This window comes from Halictus rubicundus, chromosome 6, assembly GCF_050948215.1.
Source record: "Halictus rubicundus isolate RS-2024b chromosome 6, iyHalRubi1_principal, whole genome shotgun sequence".
In the NCBI taxonomy this organism is placed as follows: domain Eukaryota; kingdom Metazoa; phylum Arthropoda; class Insecta; order Hymenoptera; family Halictidae; genus Halictus; species Halictus rubicundus.
Window position 1 is genome coordinate 12759581 of NC_135154.1, and position 16333 is coordinate 12775913.

Below are 16333 nucleotides of genomic sequence, written 5' to 3' on the forward strand. Positions count from 1 at the left end.
GGAAGGATTACATTTGCATGCAGCGTAACGCGGTCCTGTAGAAAGTGAAATGGTAATCACATCGGTTTAGTCTCGCGACAGAAGCGGCTTCAACGAGCCACGTACGACTACGTCAATCATTGAAAACTATCCCGGGCTTATTATTAGACACGCAATTCGATTTACATAATGAATACTTCAATAACTGCCGCTTCTGTATTCGACCAGTGATCGTCTAAACTCCCAAGATGAAATAATTGAACTTATACTCGAATCCTTTTGTAATTCAAATACAGTTGACGAATACCTTGGCATTTTGTATTTAATCGTGTTGTGGAATGTGAAATACTTCTGTAATTTGTATTTAACTCTCGGACGGATTTTTAAACATTTTCTTTTTAAATACATTTTAAGATTTTTAAATCTTTAATTTAATTAATTCGCCAAAAACTGAGCGATTTTGCACATGACAATGAATTAAACTAAGCTAAAACTTAACTAACCGTTCGACTACCAATAAAATGGCTTTTTGTTAAAAACATCATTATTTTATTTCCAATTCAACTTTAAAATTATCAACATGTTTTAATACACCTTGTATCCTTCAATTTAATTCTATGCAATAATATTTTCTACGCGGAGTCGATTATCTCTTTCGAGCAAAATATACTTTGTATATACATTTGAAAATAGACTAAGCGAGAATTTAATTCTCTGATCCCAGACTGATTCCAAAAATATATGGCTGTTTTAGATATAAAATATACTTTAAAGGTAGATATATACAAATATCCAGTATCATTTAAAAAGAGAACTAAATAATTAAAGTAAATGTCATACTAAAAGTATAGGAACTATTACATTAGTGCCGCATTGCAAAATACATAAGTAACGTTTCTCCAATACATAAGTAATTTAGTAGATTTAACATATTTTGAGTAGCCGAAATTTTATTTAAACCGCTAACAACGATTTCTTACCCTTTGTTAAATTTTCTTTCAGAATGACAATTGGAATTGACGAAAAATTAAAATAATAGAGCTTTGAAAGATTTTTTTCAAATTTGAGTTTTGTGTCGTATCGACTTCTAGATCATTAGTGATACATTCAATATTATTGTAAGCACATCTGATTTTATATCTATTAATTGAAAAACTTTTGCAAAATCAGCTTTAAACAAATAGCTGAAACAATGCGATGATATCGCTACATATTACTTGAAGCTTGTACGTGACATACCATCTTGAGGAATGTGATCAAACAACCTTGTGTTCTTATTTGTACTCATGAATTGTCGCCATTTTTCCTGTTCCATTCCAATATTACGAACACCCCGAAATAGATTTTTCAATGCCTATGGTAAAGTTTAAACCTATGGTTTAAACTTTATGAATCTGGTTAAAAATCAGATTTCAGGTTTTAAGTCAGGTTTCCAAATTGAATTGGAAACGGTTAGTTTGGAAACGGTTAGTAATAAATTTAGATAGAATAAAATGTTCATTAGCGGCGCGATTTGTACTGGTAATGTTTTCTTTCCTTCTTAGTCCATCTTTTCTTGAAGATTAGCTTTTCCTTTCGATTTTGACGGGAATATTACGAACAATGACAATTGTATCGCAGAGAGGAGGAAACCGACGACGTTCTGGAACTTTTAAAACATAAAGTATTAGTGTGTGCTTAATAATCAAGAATATGTTATCTGATTGCATAACCATCTGTATACTTACGATGACGAACGAATTGTTAATTATAATACCATATAATAGCCATTGGAAAGTAACAAGTGTTCCCATAAAAATGAGAGGGAATGGAAGCATATCTGTATTTTTCGTCTTTATTATCTCTCCCTGATTGAAAAATAATGAGATACATATAATTATAATTTACATGGCAGTTGAGAATGTTATAGTATATATGTATATATACATAAAAATTTTTAAACTTACAAGATGGGAAAGTGGAGATGCGATTAAAAGAAGCAATAATACCGTCACGATTAAACCAAATCGGTATTCGATCTTCTCAGGATTCTCCACTTGAGCGTACGCAAGGAAGACCGCAACGAGAGCTGTAAGCTTGCCTAGCAAGGCAAGTATATCCTTCTAGAAATGTGCAAGATAAAAAATTGATATTATAAATGATTGATATTAGAAATTGATTATTATATTGGATTTAATTTTTACCAAGAGAATAACACTAGTGCATTGAAAATACTTTCATAACGTTTCAATGGATATGAATATTTACTGATAGCAAACTATGGCTGTGCAGACCACAAAAGGATATAGATAAGACAGAAAAATGTCATGTCATGAATGCAAGTAAGCAAGTTTCTCGTATTACGTTATTAAACATAGTCACTTATGACAGATATCTAATTGTAAAGTAGAATATGAGCTTATAAGAATTTATATACCAAAAATAGATCGACCACTTGTGTCTCCAACTTGAACACTATAAATCAGTATTTGTATTACATACCTCGCGTAATACAATAACAAATATATAATACGATAACTAAAAGCAGTAGTATAGTATAAAATGGTATCGGGTTCCGATTTATATTATCCGCTCAGACATGGAACGTTCCGTTCAGTATAACAATATTTTAACAATACTTTTTTTTGTTGAGTTTCCGATACGTATCTGTGCTGATACGGTCGGATAGTATAAACACCTATGTTCAAATACATTAAAGAATGTTTGTCTGATCGGTGTTAAACGGAACCGTTCCATATCTGTGCGGACAGTATAAATCGACCTTCATTCGAATGCTCGCTCGCGGGGAACTCAGTGTTGGCGTTGCCTTGTGGTCGTGATTTACGAAAAGATAATGCAACGCGCCAATCGATAAAAATATATATGCTGGTTAAACACATGATTAACCACTGCATGCACGCTCACACTTAGTCGTCTACATAGTGGTATAGAGACCCTTACAAATGTTTAAAGTATTCTCTCCGTAACTGTGAAAACTTTGGGTCTGCAGAATCACAGTTATGGAGAGAATGGTGTATTAGGTTTTGACACGTAGCTAAGTAAGTGAAACGACATTGCTTGACAAAAGTAACTATTCAATGAAGATTCTGATTTCCTGAAGAAAAATCTAAAATTAATAAAAAATTGTAAAATTAGTTAATGTATTTAACACTAAACCTATCAAGCAGATATAACAGTGGAATGCCTTATACTAGTGAAAAGTGTGAATTTATTTAAACTTTGTACGGTTTTCTTTATAATATGTGCTTAAATAAAGAAGTCAATTCAATCATTTCCTATGAAAGCATTTTTGTAATTGCAACAATTGCAATAGAAAACTGGTCCTTTGACCATGATAGGTTTAGCATTAAAGAAAGTAATAGAGCATGAAGGAACTACATGCATATTGTTGTTTAAAAAAAGATGCATACCGTTTGAGGTGCATAATAGTAGTACACAGCCATATATGCCGCATTTGTAAGTAATCCGAAAACGTTAACATTAACCATTGCAGGATCTCTCAAAATAAATGCATATTGAAGCATCAAAGTAGACCTATAAAAAAATGTTTAATTGACTGTACATACTCGGTAGCCTAATGTACTATATTAGGGAGTTGTGTACTACATTTGTGTGTATAAGTAATTATAACTCCATTATTGTAAAAATAACTGACAACGTATCAATTACATCAACTGGTTATTACAGTTACTTCACTAATACAGCATAATTAGCCTTGACAAAATTATAATACATTCTAAAACAGAAAGTTTTACACTTACATTCCTATACCTCCCAAGAAGGGCATTGCATCAAAACCTTTTGATGATCCTTTTTGGTAAATATCCTTGCATATTAATCTATAATTAAATCATAAGAAAAGTTAATTTGTTACTATTGACAGTTTTCAATAATAGAAACAAAAGTGATTTATATGCATAAATGCATTCTTGCTCCAAAATTCATGACTGCAAAATTCAAAATACGTAATATTCTCTCATCATTAACAAAAAGAAGATAACATAAAAATAGAATACCTTCTTATCTTTATTATATATCATTAGTTACATACGGATGATAATGTGTCGTAAGATCTGATTATTCTGTGACTCATCAATTTATAATTTGATCAATGTTTAATTCTCATATATTTATACATTAATTTAAAATAAAAAATATTATATGAAATACCATAAGAAATACAAATACTATTTTTATGAATGAAGTAGTGAAGGAGATTTCATGATCACGTTGATTTTTAAATGGGATACTGTATTCTTCTATTCATTGTATTGTAACGAATTTTAATAATTTGCAAAACTTACAGAAATTATGGGATAAAAAATAGCATCCACATAAGCATACTAATAAGCATTCTAATTTTTACGTAACAGTTTTTACATTTCTACTTAATTATATTACAATATTGCGATATTCTGTATGTGATCAAAAATTTATCATTCATCGAAAATATAACGAATTATTTAAAAATAAACAAACTTACGTTCCAGCTAACATCTGCCCCATAGTACTAATCGAGGCACATGTTCCAACAACATCCTTGTAATCCTCCAGACCCATTGTGCTCTGTCAACTGTTCTGCTGTATAAGCGCACTACTACTGCGATTGCGAATCACTTTGTCACACCACGAGCCACAAAGTGTGCGGCAGGTTCGTGGCATAAATGAGAAGATTTGAAAAGAAAAAGAATGACGGGAGTAGGGCATGTAGTTACGCAATGCGTATGATGTGCTCCCTAGAGCATTCGTATGTGTAGTCTCAGCAAGTCTCAGAGAGGATAGGTATGTAGTCTGTGTGTAAGCTGTGGCTACAATTATAGGGGCTACGTGCGTTTCCGCACCTTGCCGTAGCGCTAGCGTCGCCGGCACTAGCCGCCTGCGAGCGGCAAGAGTGAGTCGCCCCTCTAGACTCTGGCGGCAAATTCCCCCTTTGTCTCATCGAACACGCAGAGTCTAGAGGGGCGACTCACTCTTGCCGCTCGCACGCGGCTAGTGCCGGCGACACTAGCGCTACGGCAAGGTGCGGAAACGCACGTAGTCCCACGTAGTCCCTACAGGTACGCCGAAACCCCGGGCGTGAGCACCAGTGAGCACTCTCCTATCCTCTCTGCTCCCATTTCCTCTCTGATACTGACTTGTCATTGGTTACATCATAACGCTACTAACGATAGAAATAGAAATTAATGTTGTGTTTGTCGGTACTGTAGATTAGTGACAGACAATATAAAGTTACACACCTATATTCGCTCTATCGTATAAATTGTCTGTGGTTCCACACTACGGTGTTTATGAAATTTAACAACAGACAAAATGAATATTGTCGGTAGACAATGTTTTAGGATTTTTCAGGGTGGCTTGACACAACATCATTTTTCGATTCTCGGGAGAGCACTTACGTATAAAAGTGCGTTTTCTCTAGAGAAGATATATCCTACGAGTAACCTAAATTTGTACACACCAGCTTTTGTAAGTTTATTTATTATTGTATAATTTTAAATGTCAAATAAGAAACGAGTAATTTTTATCACAATTGTATCTTATATTATTACTATTTCGTATAATGTTTTATATTCAGAACAATAGTATATGACATGATATAGAATGTTTACAGTGTTACGCTATTCTAGGTTCCTGAAAATCCAAATGCAAAATTCAGTGGTTACATACCTATTGAACAGCTTCAAATAACATACAGTCGTAGCAGTGGTGCTGGGGGACAGCATGTTAATACCACAAACAGTAAAGTAGACATTAGATTCCAAGTGCAAAGTGCTAAATGGTTGTCGGAAGAAATTAAAGAAAAATTAATAGAGAAGGTTTGTTACTTAGAATAGAAGTAGTGTAAGTTCTCGCCCATTGCCCTCCCGATCAAATGCCCATTCTTTACGCGAATCTCGTTCGTTGCATTGTGTTCTTACAAGGTGGAGAATGTAGCTTAGTACAAATGATAGCTTCGTGGAGGTGTTGCGAGTCGCGTTGGAACTGTTTCTCATATATTGTTATTTGTACATATTGATTATGACTTTAATGTAATAATGGGGGAGCCATAGATAGGAAATTTTCTGCGATTGATTGGATACCTTGTTCATTCCAAAAATCTTGGATCCTGCCTGAAATTCTAGTTTATTCTCGTGCAATGAACAAATACCGACTGTTAGAGTATGTAATTATGTAATTATGAAACTAATTTTTATTGCAGTATACAACCAAGTTGTCCAAGGATGGTCACCTCATCATCAAATCGGAATTAACAAGATCTCAGCAATTAAATTTAGCTGATGCTTTAGAAAAGTTAAGAACAATGATTAGGGAAGCTATAAAAGTTCCTGCAGAGGCGTCTCCTGAGACTGCAGAAATGAAACGAAAACAGTTCTTAGCTGCAGCTAGACGACGACTTCATGAAAAACGAAAAAAATCAGAAACTAAGAGAAATCGAAACTCCAATAATGTAGATTTTTAATTTTTTCTCTATCATTGCATCATACACTGTATATAAAATAACACTGTTGAAATAAAGGAGTTGAAACAAGAAATATAATAAAATGCGTATATTTATCCTTGCGTGGGTAACCAGATATTTCGGCACCCATTCACCTAGTTTTCTTTAACGATTGTTCAAGTTTATTACAATAACCTTTGTTTAAAAGATCATTTTAAACAGTAATATTTACATATTGATCGAGGATCGTACATGTATACATTGTTTAAAATGTTATTTTACGAGACTATTTTACAAATTTCTCGGTAAAAAAACACATGTATGTATAAAAGGAATTAGCGAGAATTATTTTTGTATTTTAGAATGTGCGAGAATTTAGTTTCAAGTATTGGCGGTGCGGATAATTAAAAATTCTTTTAAAGGATGTAATTTTTATTGATTTACAAAGGAAAATATATAATATTTCAAAAAGTATTTACATATGATTTGTAATTATAAAAGAACGCAATTTTTGTTTAAAAGATTTTGTGCATATTCTTCAATGGTGATTTCACCCTTTTAAATTTTACTATTCATTTACTCTTTACGATTTTTCTCCAGTATCCTTTCTAATGTTGATAAATTATTTATGTCTATACGGTCTATACTTAGACAATATAAGTACGTTTCCTTGGTAACGCGCGTTGCCTGAATGAAAACACTAACCACTATTGACGGGTAGTAGACTTGTTCAGTAGCAATTCTTTTTCTTCCCGACAATGTCATTCCGCGATCTAAGAAGTATGTGAATCACAGGTTTCATTGAGAATCTTTAAGAATTAATGTAGTAAAAATCTATAGTGAAATTCATTTCTTTGTAGACTTCACAGAAATGATGCGTGTCCTCGGCTATCCGAGATTGATATCGGTGGGTAATTTTCGCTTACCAAATTTTGGACTGGTAGCGGAAATTCTTATTTGGCTGGTAAGGAGATTTGATCCTGATGCTGACATACCTAGCGAACACAACACCGAGGATGAACGTATCACGTTGATACGCGCCGTTGCTGAATTTATGGTGAGGATGGTGTCTCACAAATGTGATTTTGTCATTATCGAGAATTGGTATTGATTCTACCATACTAAATTAATATGCTAGTTTTTAATAATCCGGCGAATATATTCCTTAATGATAAAACAATAAATATTGTACCCTACGGTTGGCTCGAGTTTATAAATTTCTGAGCAACAAGTACGTTTACTTTTGTAGACGATCAATTTTACAATAAAATACGAGTCGTTCAAATATTAAGGAAATACTTTCTATAAAAATAATTAGATAAGAGTTAGTAAGTCTACAGCACTGTATAATTTAGAAAGTACATCAAGTACTTTAGTACTGAGTAGATCAAATTTTAGTAGATCAAATCCAAGACAGTAGAAACATTCAAAGAATTGAAAAATACTGTTGCATCATTTTTAATCCATTAAAATTATTAAGAAAAAAACGATAGATACCTATATGGCTCTTTTACTAATGCTTTTCTTGATGAAAAGACGACAATAAGCTGTAATATATTTAAATGCAGGCGCTGAAAACGAACGTCAAATTAAACACAAAGAAATTGTACCAAGCGGACGGCTACGCTGTGAAAGAATTATTGAAAATCACATCGTTATTATACGATGCCCAGAGCAACAGCAGCACCAACGACATAAACGGGGACGATAATTTTAACGTAGTCAATTTTGATATCTCTGATAAAATTAACGAATTAAAATCGACTAGAGAATTGGCCAGGCAGTTGACTGTCACCGGCGCTTCATTGTTCGATCTGTTAGGCCGCGAGGTTGATCTACGAGAAATTCGCAACTCCAAAGTTGCTAGACAGTTTGACACGTCTGAAATCGAAACGGCACTGAAAAATGTCATCGAGAGTATGCACAAAGAGATCGACGACACCAAGAAACAAATCGACAACGTCAAGGTATAATTCTTTTCTCTTCTTATACGGATCTTTACATGGAAAATGAAAATTTGTTTCATCACTTGCGACAAAGGGAAGCCCAATAGTTTTTTTTTTCACCTACTCACTTTTATAATAAACGGATAAGATCCAATTATGACTTTCTCGAAATTTTGTTGAAGACAAGACCGCAAACAGACAAATACCCTATCAGCATCATCCTCCTTTGCTTCTATTAACTCTCGGAAAACGGACATACTTATTTCGACGGTTGTGTAGATAACTGTGTTTACATTTCTTTAGGCAGTTTATCAATTTTTCCAAATTCATCTTTCAAAGTACATTAACTAGATGTTTGGTCTTGCTAATAATGGATTGAATTAAATCGATGTTCATTTTCGCCGAAAGCTGCGAAGTTAGACAACGTCGTGAAAGTTCTAGGTCAAAATGGATCCTAATCAACGCCATCGAAGGGTTGAAAATATGTTGACGCTAACACGCACGCATTTTTCGAAGGATACAGAACAAAACTTGGACGTGAGGATCGAAAGGCGGCGCATAGAGCTGGACAGAAACCAAAAGAGGCTGCAAACGTTGAAGAAAGTGCGGCCGGCTTTCATGGAGGAGTTCGACAAGCTGGAAGTCGAGCTCAGATCGTTGTACGACGATTATTTGCAGAAGTTTCGTTATCTGGCGTACCTCGAGCATCTGTACGAGGACGCCGCGAAAACAGAACAGGAGAGATTCGAAAGACGGTACGTAAACCGCAAGCGGAAGGTTCGTTTTAAGAGTTACCTTCGATTGATCGAACAACAGGCAAGAAGCAACCAGAAAGCAGTTGGAGAAAATGAGAGCAGAGGATGCAAATTTCGAGAGCATGATGGAAGGGAACGATTCCATTTTACCCACGAATCTTCAAGAACCCCCGCCTCCGCTTGCCGATGTCGAGAAGCAAAATAGCGAGAAGAGGGCACCGAGTAGCCGATTAAAATCAGGCAAGTGGCATTTACGATTTTTATGCAAAATTAAAATGTTCCATTCCGAGCCGGAGTTAAGTCAAATCAAAAGTGCAACTATTTTTGAGGACATACAAGAACTGAACCTTCATTAATACTTCCACGTCCAGTTGTGTACATACATATAGCATGAGTGACACGATTTTTCAATCATCCTTGAAAATTAATTTTTATTACAATTTATTCAGTAAACTTTGTTAGGATCTACCAGATATAACAAGTTTACGAAATAGCTACGGAAAATTTTATCTTTTCTATCCCTATATTATTAAATAAATTGTTCTAACTTTCTGTGACAGTAATGGCCACTGGCGTGGCAGTCAACTTTTTAAGATTCGCATTTCGCTCATTTGTCGTTCCCTATATTATATCAGTGGTTTCCAAACTTTGTTATCACGCCCCTCTTCAACATTCGAGGTTGTGTTATGAAAGTTTATTTATAAGTATAAATTTCTTTTATTTATATGTGTTATGTTATGAAAATTACATTTTAGTTAAAATTTTCGCGCCCCCCTATTATAATGAATTAAAATCCACAGTCTAATTACGTCGGATAACGGAAAGGTTCCAGGAATAAACTGATATTTATTTCTTACCACGTGTGCAAAAAAAAATAGCTGGTCGCGCGTCGAGGATGCAGATATCGCAGCGTCGAGTTTATGGCAGCATGTCGGGACGACAAAGAGGCACTATCCAGGAATCGCATGACAGTGCCGGTTCACTCGACAGCGACAGCGACCTGTTGATCGACGGCGATCTCGACGACGACGACGACGACGACGACGACATCTTGGATTCCGTTGAAGGAGCAGAGATCGGGAATTTTGATTTGAAGGTTGGACAAGAAAAACGAGCCATTAGTAAGCTAGATCATTCGGATGAGGATTTTTAACCCTTATAAAAAGACAGTTACAAAAACTACAAAATATACCGTTCGTGTAATTATCGATCAGTGTTACGCAGATTTATACAATACAACTGTAAATAGATATTTGATAAAAAGTAATACGTTATTCTCCTCCGTGCGACTCATTGTAAACTGTAACCTTAGTAAAAAACATTTAAGACGCACATGTATACATATATATTATATATATATATAGCTTTTTTTAAATCATTGAGAACATAATCGTTCGTATAACATTGCGCGCACGATGCTCCACTGATTAGTGTCCGCTTCTCGCCTCTGATTAACGCGGTTGGCGTTAGTATAGTAATTTTTTTTTCGTTTGTTACGTTCGAGCTAAATTTACTCAACAATTACAAGCAAAATTTCTATATTTTATGCTGTATTTTTTAAGTTCGAGGTGTACAGTCCTGGTTGAAAGTACTAGACACGCTGTAAAATGAATTATTAAACCAGCAATTCAAATTTTGCATTGGGAGAAGATCAAGTTATTGAAACGTGAGAGTGGCTCTTAGTAATTTTGTTAATTACTGATACAGGCTTCGGCTCTGTTTTTCTTTGTTTAAAGAATTAATTCACGTTGATAGTCGCTCGATTAAAAAATTTTTTAACGATTCAATCTATCGGCAGTAATGTTAAAACGAAATTGACAATTAACAACAGAGTCGACTATGGTACAACGAATAAAATCCGCAGTCGAATGATCAGAGTCATGGTCTACTTTTTAAAATAATGTACGCACCTACAATAGTTTTGCAATCATAATTTCAAATATGACCATAAGGGCTATAAAATTATGGTAAAAAATTCAATTATATTCGCGTAGAGGTATTGATAAATTTGAAAAAGATTGCGACAATTTTTCCACGGTTGCGGGTGGAGAGAGAGCACAAAACGTAGACTATAGTTATTCCATGGTCCCGCTATAAATGACCGGCGACAAAGTTCAACGACCAACAGCGACATTCCAAAGAAACAATTGTCGCAGCAATAAAGACGCTAAATGCTTTATGCACCGAGAAATTGTGTCGGCGAGCTATCCAGCGGGCGCTAATCGATGGGACACCGGGTCCCAGACTCGCGTTACGAAATATATTTTCAAGGGAATCAAAATACATATTGTCGACGTATAATATTTATTAACTCTTCCAACGCGAGCAAAACCACGCGTTGATTCTGGCTCAGCACCGATCACATGTATGTATTCGCCTAGCCTACGTGCTGCGTACGTAAACGCGCGTACACACCGGTGTATACACATATATACATAAACGTATGTGCGTGTAAAAAATGTAACCTTAGGAAATGAATAGAAACGATTTGTCGTTTTCTCATTGTCGCGGAGAGACGCTCTGCTCTGATCGACTCTCCCTTTTTCTCTCTCTCATACATACACGGACAAACTTTCTCTCTCTCTCTCTCTTTCTCACACACACACACACACACACACACACACACACACACACACACGTGCATACAGCTAAAAATGTCTCTTCCGTCAACGATCCTCTTTTGTCTGACATGACCACCTTCGTGCAACGATGCTCGCCTATAAGTACTTTCACTGGGTCGAATGAGAAAATGTTCGCGAGACTGGTCGATAACGAGCGGAGTCGTAACAACGTGAGTTTACACGTCGATCCGAGACGAAGCCAAACTGAAATCTCTTTCTAAACTAGCGGGTAACGTTCCATTTCGATGAAGCTTCGATCGTGCGGCCCCTTCTTCAGGTGAAAACGATTCACCAGGCAGGACAGGTTTCGGCTCGGACAAAGTTTCACCAAAATCGACGCGGCGAAGGCTCAACGAATCCTCCGTCTTTTTTTTTTTTTCTTAAATGGTTCCTTGCTGCGCAACCGATTCCGTCGGGTACAGATAGAGCTAGGGTGTAATCGGCGGTCTTTATTTTTGGTTTCTGTTTTCTTTTTTTCATCTCTCTCTCTCTCTCTCTCTCTCTCTCTCTCTCTCTACCTCTTTCTCTCTCGTTTAAACATTACGCATTCTACGCGCTTGCTATAGATTAAATACTGGATGTTCTAGATACATATTATACATACATAAACTACGGCTAGGTATTGATCCTATGGATATGCGTATGTTTTCTTTATACGTTGTGCGGACTTATAGGTGTGTTCGAAAAGAACGTATCAACAATACAACAGTATTAAATATCGAATCTCACGTTATAGCCGGCTATGTAGACCGAGGTGTAGGCCAGAGGGAGCGAAATGACGTTTGATTGCAACGATCAGAGGGTACTTTTTGCAACTCGCTGTAGAATCGTCGAAATTAATGATTACAGGCAGTAACTCGTAATAGAATCAATTATAGTATCTCTCCGGTAACTTATTGCGAGTCGGGAGACGTAGCGAGACGTTCGGGAGCAGTGGAAGCTGTTCGTGTTCGCGCTGATTGGCTGGCGACTCGGTGCAGCCACGCCATTGGGCGTGTCACGTGCGACGTTACAGAGGAAACACTGTATACTGCATACGTATAGGAGCTTGCTTGCTTCGATTCTGTTTCATTTGCTCATTGTTGTTACCTTCCTTTGGTGATTTTGATATGTTTTTGGACTAGGTTCATTATTTTTTGCAGGACGTTTTACGAATGGTTCAATGAATTCATTTCAAGTTGTCAAAGTGTGTTAACTCCCGACACCCACATGTTTGTATACTCATGACCAGCCTCCGGATTTTATGCATTTCTAACAAAAATTAGTAGATGCCATTCAAAGCAGTGAGCTGATTTAAAAGATTTAAGAATACCAATGTATTCATGTTTGAACTTATCGAAATCAGTAGAATAAGAAAGAAATTTCCGTTTGGAGAAAAATCGCAGTCTAATAACAATGTACAAGATTTTAAGAATATAGACTGAACATATATAAAAACATATTTTCGAACATTCCCGAATAAATGTTACCCAATTTGAAACACTGTGAAATTACACTGGCAAAATAATGCAAGAAATGAAAACATCACGTTAGAGGTCTGCGCGGTGGCGAATGGGCAACGAGAAGGCGTGGCTAACCACGCCCTAGCGTCCTCCTTCTACCCCCTCTACCTGAGTCAGCCAATAAGAACGAAGACGAAAGCTTCGACTGCATCGGAGCGTCTCGGTGCGTTTCGCGACGTTACAATGCGAAACATTTCAATGGCAAATATCATCGACAACAAAAATCAAGTGGCACATCGCTCGACTCCGACTTAGGCCCAAACACGATAACATCCACGATCCTACGATCGATTCTCCCGCGTCGATCGGACTCGCCCGGAAACAGAAACGAACGCCTAGGTAAATGTATAGGTATAAAATCGTGAAAGAAGCACCATAGCGCGAGAGATGCATGATCGACCCAGGAGATCGGCCGAACGTTCGGCCGGTTGCTCTGTCGGCCGATCGCGCATCTTTCTCACGTAGAAAAATATTCTTCGTCAACTCTGTCGATGAGCGTCGCGCCTTCGTCGCAGGTTGGACAGGCGCCGTTCCCCGGTTCTCAAAAAACGAGATTCATGTGTTTTTGGACGCGCGTGCCGCGAAGAGGGTAGAAAAGAACGACACGCGTTTCGGAACGTCTCACGGAGAAGCGCGAAACTAAGGGCCACCGTAGTTGTAGAAATAAGTTCTGGCTACTTTGGGCGTGCCGGTGAAGTTACCGATATCCCATAGCTCGTCGGCGATGGTCTTCTGCTACCTGACCAGCTTCAGCAGGGAGCCCGTCTTCGTTCGTTGCGTGACAGCCGGGACAGGTTCTAGCTTGGGCAGCAGACATTCGGCGCTCAGATCCGTCCAGGTCTTGGCGACGTTCTCGGACAATCTGTCCTTGTACTTGTAGGCCGTACGATCGACCAACGATTGCGTCTTGATGCAGTCGTCGCCGCCGAACTCGCAGACCCTGTAGTGATGGAGGATCGCCGAGCCCGATGGCACGTTCAGTGTACCGTGTCCCGGGATGAACTCCCAGACGAAGTGATTGCCGGCTTCCACCACGTTCTGAGGCTTGCATATGTACTTGGAGCGTTGCTTGTGCGGGTGCAGCTTCGCCCTGCGACGCGTTTTCCTGAGCGTGATCAGGCCGGCTTCGATCGGCGTGCGACTCGTTACTATAAACGGATCGTCCGCCCATTGGAGATAGAAGAAAGCGTTCTGGAACGAATACGCTCCGGTCGACTTGGTATTCATACGGCTGCCCATCCATCTGGGGAACATCGAGTAACACCCTTCAGCCGAGAGAGAACCACTCCGACACGATAAGTAGTAAATATCGGGCGAGACTAGTTAAGTGGAAAATGTGGGACGTTTTTAGTGGATTAGCCGGGCTCAACGGACACCCGATTCTGTTCTACTACGGATTCTTCTTACGTGATCTCTTGATTTATAGACAAATGATCCAATTCTATCCTCGCCCACGTCTATTTTCACCTGACACGGTTGTAATGTCTTTCGAGATGGTCTTATGCAAATGATTGCCTACTTTCTGACGTATCCGAGTCAGAGATCGAGGCAAATAGCTTTCGCCTCGAAAAAATATGGGTCGAAGTTATACAGGCTGTCCCATGTTTCGCACGCGAATATTTTGCAAACTATAGCTCGCTGTAAAAAATATTTCAAATAAAATTATTCTGTTTCCGGGGAGACATCTTATGGCGGTCACAATTCTTCTCTAGGTGGACGTGCTTTCGATGTTTCCAAGGTAAATTTTGAGCAGCACTAAATGACCTTGAATGACCTTCGAAGACGAAAATGTTATAGGCCAGCGAATTTATCTCGGGATAGGCTACACGCGTAATAAAAATATACAGATACGTATAATAAGCAAAGGTCACCTTGAATTCTCGGAAGCACGTCCATCTAGACAAGATTTGTGACCACCATGTAAGATGTCTCCCCCGAAACAGAATAAGGTTTATTCGAAATATTTTTTACAACCAGCTATAAATTCAAATGAGACACCCTGTGTTGTGTTTGTCATACAATTGGCTATGCTATAGGTAACATAATAAATTTTGGATTTTATTATAAAAATTTTTCTACGTTTTGTTCGAGAATAGCTAATTGTTTGCAATGAGATTTTACGTTTGCAATTAACCCTCTATTTTCCATGTACATTGTTTGCCTTTTTTTTACACGGTTTCTAAGAGGACCTACCTACAGTGCAAAAACAGAATTGGGTGTGTTTTAATTGGACAGAGTAACAAAATGTAGTACAAGGGTTGCAATCGAATTTTGGTAACCCTTAAATTACTTTCAATAAAGAATTAAATTACTTTAAATATAAAGAAATTTTTTATGTACAGAAAATATGTTTCTACTTAACAACTTTCAGAAATTTGTGTTTACACAGTGGGAACTAAAGGTGTGAAAAATTGTTCTCATTAAAACTATTTGGGGGCCTCAAAGTAGGTAAGCTAAGGTTTAGGGCAGGGACATCCTAAGTTTCTCAGAATTCTACAATCGCCCATAATGCGGAAGAACTTACAATCAGTGCGGCAGCTCTCGTCGAATTCTTCGCAACAAACGCTATCATATTACGAATGAGAAAATATAGCGTTTCATTTGAAAAAAATGAACTTGATATTGGAATGTCCCCCATTAAAAAAACTGTCTGTAATGTATAAAAAATATGTGAAATAAATAGATGTCTGTATTTGAAAAAAAGACGTACTAAAATACGTGTTACAGAAAAATTATCAACGTTGAAAAATGCCTCTTTTTGTGTCAAGCTACTTTTGCAAGAACATTTTTTCCTACCTTGAGTTTTTCGTGAGGTGTTCTACCGTGTCCAATTAAAGAGCATTATCCTTTAACATTTATATTTTTAATAAACTGTTGTATTTTCTAACTGTTAACTTTTTAAATCGCATTCACCGCTTTTTGAAATACACATACACAAAGTGATGTTTGTTTTTACAGAAATGTAACTTTTCATTCGACGTACTGAATTTCGCCATTTCAATAAATTTTGATACAGTTAAGTTTCGTTTAAAATAAAAGAGCCGTTAAATTAAGTATACTTTTAACATTTAAAAAAGATAAAATTAATTCG

General features: G+C 37.0%; 4 protein-coding genes across 5 annotated transcripts in view; 2 read left to right on the forward strand and 2 right to left on the reverse strand.

The window, feature by feature from the left end:
- Window positions 1-505: 505 nt before the first annotated feature.
- Window positions 506-4724, reverse strand: LOC143355274 (sugar transporter SWEET1). The gene is made up of 6 exons (XM_076789969.1): window positions 4463-4724; window positions 3741-3818; window positions 3390-3513; window positions 1926-2081; window positions 1707-1826; window positions 506-1627 (listed from the first exon to the last, which is right to left on the reverse strand). Exons 1-6 carry the CDS (start codon window positions 4537-4539, stop codon window positions 1520-1522), a joined length of 663 nt encoding a protein of 220 aa, XP_076646084.1. The 5' UTR covers window positions 4540-4724; the 3' UTR covers window positions 506-1519.
- A 468-nt stretch (window positions 4725-5192) lies between these two features.
- Window positions 5193-6534, forward strand: LOC143354908 (large ribosomal subunit protein mL62). Its single transcript, XM_076789275.1, has 3 exons — window positions 5193-5445; window positions 5607-5795; window positions 6179-6534. Exons 1-3 carry the CDS (start codon window positions 5290-5292, stop codon window positions 6437-6439), a joined length of 606 nt encoding a protein of 201 aa, XP_076645390.1. The 5' UTR covers window positions 5193-5289; the 3' UTR covers window positions 6440-6534.
- Window positions 6535-7086: 552 nt separating this feature from the next.
- On the forward strand, window positions 7087-11714 carry Cluap1 (clusterin associated protein 1). Its single transcript, XM_076789972.1, has 6 exons — window positions 7087-7198; window positions 7279-7475; window positions 7987-8385; window positions 8881-9119; window positions 9181-9359; window positions 9998-11714. Exons 1-6 carry the CDS (start codon window positions 7177-7179, stop codon window positions 10270-10272), a joined length of 1311 nt encoding a protein of 436 aa, XP_076646087.1. The 5' UTR covers window positions 7087-7176; the 3' UTR covers window positions 10273-11714.
- A 929-nt stretch (window positions 11715-12643) lies between these two features.
- The window catches only part of LOC143355276 (uncharacterized), a 39161-nt gene continuing 35471 nt past the window's right edge, over window positions 12644-16333 (reverse strand). For both annotated transcript variants that reach the window (XM_076789971.1, XM_076789970.1), the window contains exon 8: window positions 12644-14485. In XM_076789971.1, the coding sequence (XP_076646086.1) occupies window positions 13978-14485 (508 nt within the window). In that variant the 3' untranslated portion in view covers window positions 12644-13977. The remainder of the gene's footprint in view (window positions 14486-16333) is intronic.